The sequence below is a fragment of the Amblyomma mixtum genome, chromosome 10, assembly GCF_055824585.1.
Source record: "Amblyomma mixtum isolate Tamu chromosome 10, ASM5582458v1, whole genome shotgun sequence".
NCBI classification, from domain to species: domain Eukaryota; kingdom Metazoa; phylum Arthropoda; class Arachnida; order Ixodida; family Ixodidae; genus Amblyomma; species Amblyomma mixtum.
In genome coordinates, this window is record NC_143021.1 from 7,385,017 (window position 1) to 7,391,708 (window position 6,692).

The window sequence follows — 6,692 nt, forward strand, 5'->3', positions numbered from 1 at the left end:
TTCGTGACCGCTGAGCACTTACCATGCCATCTGGGGTGTTGAGAGGACCTTTCAGAAGCGAGTTCCTCAGGCATTTCAATAAATGCGGAAAATCCGACAAGAAAAACAGCCGTCTAGAAGGGTCCACAGGGTGTTCTCAGCTGCACGTTATCTTCCCATTGTTGACGCCAATTCCTAAGATGTTCCACATACGTCGATTCCATGATGCACCGTCGCAAGTGATGAAATCGACGAGAAGTCCACTAGCTTCGGCGAGAATTGTGGCTTCTATAAGTATTTTCGCAAGCACTTCAGCCTTGGCATTGCCACTTGTAGCAAAGGTGCCAATAACCTGCGTCCACTTGGCAGCAAACGGGACAAACATTACCACCATCCCATGGTCACAGGGAACATTCTGTCCTTCAGCTGTAAAAGGGCCCAAGTCAACAAAGCCCTCAATACGGCCAGAAGATGTCACATTCAGGTGCTCGGACAATTTAATCTCGTCAACCAGAAGGCCGCCGCGCAGTTTGAAGCTACTGATGTGTCGCGTCTTTTTCTTCAGTTCACACAGTACTTTGTGGCTGAACCCAAATGAGGTTTTATATGCCCGCAAATAGCGCTTGAGCGTACTCTTGCTTGGTAGGCAAATAATGTTGTGCTTTCGGAGGTGTTCATATAATTTTGCACCCCTCATTTTCATTAAGATGCACTCCAGAATCCAAGCCTTTGTATATACGTTTTTCTTGCTGTTTTTGTTTTTCGCTGCCAAGAAACATTGCCGGACACATTCTTGTTGTTTAGGATTGAGTGCTGAGATCTCTGCCTCAAGTACTTCCATAGGCTTAGAAGCATTTTTGTCTTGCATCTTGCAGAGCTCATCCTTCAGGCTACTCAGTCGTGATGACAGCCTTCGGTTCTTTTGCTGTGCTGAACGCAGTTTCTGTGCTGTACTGAGCAGATTCTTTTCGACTGACCGCTTTACCCTTGCGCATCGAGTCAGCAGGGCCTTCCTGAGGTAGCGGCAGGACACGCATGCTTGTCCTGCAAAGAAGAGCAACACAAAGCAAAAATAAATTGCCACAGTGTCGGTGTCGTTAGCCAATCGTATAGTGCGCGCATAAGTTTGAATAAAATTGGCACAATAACAACATACGTGCAAGAAAACTACATACCTTCTGATGGCTCCTTTCCAGCACACCGTTTGCTAAAGTATGTGCCCTCGTGCACAGTCGACTGCGTTTCGAGTCCTTTCGTCAGGCTGCTTTTTGGAACGCTGCTAGTTGACAGTGCTCCTCTGCACAGGCGATATGAATCTACTTTTCGAAGTAGTTGATTTCCCTCCTCACAGCTGGCAATGCGTCCCGTTTCTATCAAGTGGCCGCAGAGATGCGCGCTGTACGCGACGCCGGACCCATCGTCTCTTGAAAGTACCACAACCCTTTCCGACTCCACGGTTTGATTTTCTTTCATTCGTAGCTTGCAGTACACAGTCCCACTGTAATCAGGTATGCGATTGCAGCTCCAGTATTCTGAAGGCACATCCAGCCTCGTAAATTCGTCCGGTAAAGACGTCTCGCCGTTTTCACAAGTGTCTGGGTCGTTTGTTAACCCGCTGCACGCAGTGCGAACGTCCGTACAGCTCGCTTCCTCGTCATCTACGGAATGACAACCTGATCGCCTTTTCGCTTCATCGGGGCAGGCACTTGCGCTTTTCCGCTTCCTCGGGGGCCTCTGTAGCGGCGCTTTCTTCGAAAGGTAGCTGGGCGCGTTTGGAAGCAAAGTTGGCACCGCATTCGGTAACAATTCCGGCTTTCCTCGAGGGATGCGGACTTCTTTGCCATCAATGATATGAATATAGTCCCTCAGAATGCATGCTGGCTCGAAATGTAACTCACAGACGGAGCAGGTTTCGTCTAAAACCTTGTCCTTTCGATGCAGGTTCCGTTCCCATTGCTTCCGCCGGCTTTCATCCTTTGCCACTGCGAAAAGTGACGGCTGCTCGCCTTTTGTCCACTGGCATCCTGTTTTACACCCGGGAGCGAAGCAATGACGTTGACGCCGACGACCCGACATTGCCTCTTGATGCCGATGCGTCAAGACGCGTTGACGCCGACAGCCCCCCGAAAAAAAAAAAAAAAACGTCAGGTGTTTCCACGGAAAGTCAGGTCAGGGAGCACAGCAAAGCACGGCGACGCAGCAGCCAAGCAGAGAGAGGAAAGAAGCAGCCGAAAAGGGCGCGCCAGCCAAGCCGTACAGCCCACGCTACAACAGCGCCGCCGCATACATCCGGGACCTGTCGACATTCGCCGCCTCGCGGCACTGCGTGTAGCCCGCCGGTAGAGTTACTGTATATGCTACCAAAGGTAGCACCCGCCGGCTCCTGAACCCACTACCCAATATTCTAGAGCACTGTAGCGAGGACGCGCAACTTGCAACATGCCACAGCCCTGGTGACAGTTCCGACTCGGGCACTGAAAGCTCCGAGTCCAGCAGTGAATATTCGTCTGAAACGGACAGCGAGTGTGAAGCTGCCGGCCTGTATATGCCTGCCGCCGGCGTCAGAAAAATGCGCTAATATTCTTTGTTCGCGTTCATAGCAAGCCCTGGAGTAGAGGAACGTAACAAATGAATCGTTTTTGAGGATCGTTGGCCAATACCGAGTTGCTGGTAGAAGTGATAACTGCGATACAAGCAAATTTCTTCCTGACGCCCAGTGCGGCTGGCCTGCTGTCTGCTAGCTCCGCTGCTGGAGGCGTCGCAGAAATCGATCATGTCTTTATTTTATTATGAGACGAGGAACACAGTAAAACGGTGACGCGAGTAGCACCTTTACTACAGCGCTGGCCAGTTCCGAAGCGCCCTCAGCTGCGGCATCGATGAAAAAGTTAGGCTTAGCGACGACTACGGCAGCCAGGGAGAAACGTTGTCCGAGGAGCAGCGCAGTTCGTCGCTCGGCGTGTCCGCGGGCGGCGCGTTGCCGAAAGCTCGACTGTCTCGCTGATTGGTTTAGCGGCTTGCGTCTCGCAGTCGCAAGGCTGGAAAATCTAGCAGCGAGCGACTTGCCTGCGCGTCGTCCGCCACTTCTTTCGTGAACGGTGGGGACAGGCTCACGGCGCTCCGAAGACCGCGGCCGCATACTCGCGTGTTCACGGAGAGTGGACCATACTGTACATACGCTTTGGTTTGGGCTTTACATTCCGGCCTTCGTACTACCTCCTTTTTGTTTCGCCGAGACGGCGTCTGTCAACGCAGAGAAGGCGCCTCGCGCAACTCCTGTCGCACTCGAACACGAAGCTAGCAGGGCGTTGGGGGGGGGCGTCCGCTTCGACGGCGCGCCTAGTTTCCGCGGCAAGCCGCTGCGGCGCTGGTGTCGCGTTCCCGAGGGAGCACTGGCATTCCAGTCGCAAAATGGGAGGTGGCGAAGCTACGCGCTCCGACGCGCTCCGTACGCGATCCTACGGAGTGGTCTCGATCTGCCATTGGAATTCAGCATTACAAACTGAGGAATCAGGGAGGCGGATCATGACTATAGTGCAGGCCTTCGTTCTCAGCCGTATAACATATACTATCCCTTCCGTTCATCATCCCGAACTGAGAAATAGTCCTTAGACATGATCATTCGCGCAGCATATAAAACAGCCCTCCACCTACCCAAAAATGCCACCACCGAAAAACTGCTCCAGCGAGGGTACATAGCACGTACGGTCGATGAACTAGCAGAGGCGCATCTTGCAGCTCACTACGATCGAACGCTTCTCCCATACGACCACAGGAAAGATTACACTTAGGAAACTTAAAATTGGGTGCACCACCACGGCTACCCCCCAACTTTCGCTCCCTAATGAAATTGCCAACCGTATATTCATTACTCCCCTTCCAACATGCACTCAGTGCATGACCAAGGTCTACGCGCTGCCAGAGCTAAGGCAATCCATAAACACTTCTCTCCCTAGGCGAAAACGGTTCACGTGAATGCGGCAGAATACCCCGACATGGAAGCATTTGCACTCGCGGTCGTAGTCAACCATGGGCAACCCCCGGTAACGGCCACCGCCCTCTACACCCGACTTTCGATAGAGGCTGAGGAGGCGGCCATAGCGATCGCCATAGCCGGCACCAGGGCAGGATACACCCTCAGTGATTCCACGGCAGCAGTGAGAAACTTCGTTAACAGATGGCTTCATGCCCCAACTCTCTCCGTCCTGGCAAGAACCAAATTACCCACAGAACTGTTCCAATTCATACGGGTGCCAGCACATACCTCCCACCCAGGGAACACGGCAGCTCATGAATGGGCTCCAAGATTCGACAAAAGCATTTGTTGGGCGAGTTGGTGTTTTTGATGATCCATAACCACAGCGCAAACGACAGGACAGAGATGAAGGGACACCACACAGTGCTGACTCACAACTAAAGTTTTATTGGATGCCAGCAGGTATAAATACTTCCCTGGCGGCCAGAAAAGAATGCAGTCCACACTTACATGCGTGACTGACATACTATAGTATACCAGTCACGTGCCACCAAGCAAATCACATGCGCGAGAATACAATATAATCAGTGAGCATGCACTTGTCAATATTCGCAATCAAGGTATCGTCTTTCTTTTTCTGACAACGCGACAGATGAAGCATTGATGCATTCTTCCGAGAGCCTACCTATTAAGTGAGCTTCTATGATCTCCCTTGCTAACGAGTCACGGTTCTTTCCTAACACTGCACTTTCCTGATAGTTTGGCGCACAGACGTAGGTATCATCGTCATCTTCATTGCCTTTGCAGTGCCTGCAATGTTTCGCCACGTGGCCAGAGATAGCGACACGGGAGACATTATACTCATGCTCTTTAAGTCTTTCGTTTAAACATCGGCCGGTTTGGCCGATGTATCGCTTACCACAAGATAGTGGCAGCGAATATACCACCCCTGGATTCCGCTAGGTAGTGCCGCCCTGGTTAGATGGCTGACTATCGTGCTCCGTTTTTCACCTGCCCCTGGCCTGGTCCAGGGCCTTGCCCGCCCCTGGATTTACACTCCATCGCGTCAGGAAGACATCCGCACCACGTGGACACCATTGGCATCACGGCCCGCTGTCGAGCTGGCGCTCCAAGCGCCTCCGAAAATCTGCTGCGGCCGGCGCGGCGCCTCACTAACCCTAACGCGCCGCGCCTGCAATTCTGGCATGCAGCGTCTCACCAAGCCCCTGAAGCAGAGACCCACCCATACCTCGCCGGTGTCAACTTCTTCCGACGCGGCCGCCGCGGGGCCTACTCCAACCACGCTGACAGCCATGTCTCAACCGGCTGCGTTCAACACCGGCCACACCACCGCGCCCATTCCCGTCGCGTTCACCGATGCTGGGAGCTCCGAATCGACAGCCGTAACGCAGCCGGCAGCGTTCGTCACCGCCGCGGCGTCCACTGCTGGCCAAGTCCACGCATTAAGGGAAGCCACGAGCTTCGGGCTCACAGACGCATCGCAGTCGACTGCGTTCGTCGCCGCCGCCAGTGCCGCCGCACCTAGCTACTCTGACCACACTTCCCGCTGACAGCAAGTCCTGCACCTTGGTATACTGCGTCGCAGATTACGGCTCAGGCTGAGGACTCAGCAGACATGGACCTTACGGCGTCCCCGGTCGACGGCCATCTCATTCCGGCCCCTGAGGTTGGCTGGACCACCATCGGTGCCAGCCGTAAGCCTGCCTCCGCCACCCGGCCCCGCACCGAGCTCATCACAGTTGCCATCCAGCTTGAAGGAGCTAGACACCGCAGCAGACACGGGACAGAGAAAGAAGACGACTTTGATTCTACTTTTGTTTCCTTTGGCGAGAAATTGTATGGGCAGAAAAAAGGAATTTGTATAGGTTCCAGTGTCGCGCCAGTGCTGTGTGAAATATTTCTTGCGCGTCTAGGTCGAGTGCTCGAGCTCAAGCTAACCCAACCTTTCATAGCAAAGATCATCAGATATGTAGACGACTTTTTAATTATTTTGAAACTTTCTTCTCATGACTCTTTGACAGAAGTAGCTGGCAAGATCTTAAGTGTATTCTCAAACTGTTCACAATTTCTTAAATTCACTCTAGAACTTCCACAAAACGGATCCATTCAGTTCCTGGATTTAAAGTTATCTTTTAACAGAAGTGATCATGTGTGCTGGGCCTTCCAACCTAGGTCAAAGAAAGCATTGCTACCTTTCGATTCCTCCCACTCCAAGGTGGTAAAGCGGGGTATTGCCTCCTCCTGTTTTAGATCCGCAGTTTTAAAATCATGCACTCATATGTTGCAGTCCAGTTTTTCCCTTCAAGTAGAGCGGCTGGAAAAGGCAGGGTACCCGAGGTTTCTGTTAACTGCGGTTGCTGAAACAGTGGCCAATAAGCTCAGTAAAAAGAAAAAAGTTGCTTCCCAAGAAACAGCCGGCCAGAAAAAAGTGGAAGTCATTCCCTACCTGCACAGGGTTTCACATAACCTCAAAAAGATTTCAGGCAAATATGGCATCGACATTGTATTTTCGGCACCCTGAAAGCTCTCTAGATTATGCAATCTAGTGGGAAAAGGGGACTCGATTCGAGGAACTTGCGGCAAGAAACATTTGGAAGAAAATAAGCGTGTCGCATGTGCAACAGGGGTAATCTACAAGATCCCCCTCAGTTGTGGGCGTTTTTATATTGGACAAACCGGTAGGTGCTTAAATGATCGCTTGAGAGAACATGCGCGT

At 52.2% G+C, this 6,692-nt stretch overlaps 1 protein-coding gene across 1 annotated transcript; it reads right to left on the reverse strand.

Moving 5' to 3' along the window:
- Positions 1-1,146: 1,146 nt before the first annotated feature.
- Positions 1,147-2,055, reverse strand: LOC149325074 (uncharacterized). The gene has a single exon (XM_089563491.1). The coding sequence runs from the start codon at positions 2,053-2,055 to the stop codon at positions 1,147-1,149; it is 909 nt and encodes a 302-aa protein (XP_089419617.1).
- Between the last annotated feature and the right edge of the window lie 4,637 nt (positions 2,056-6,692).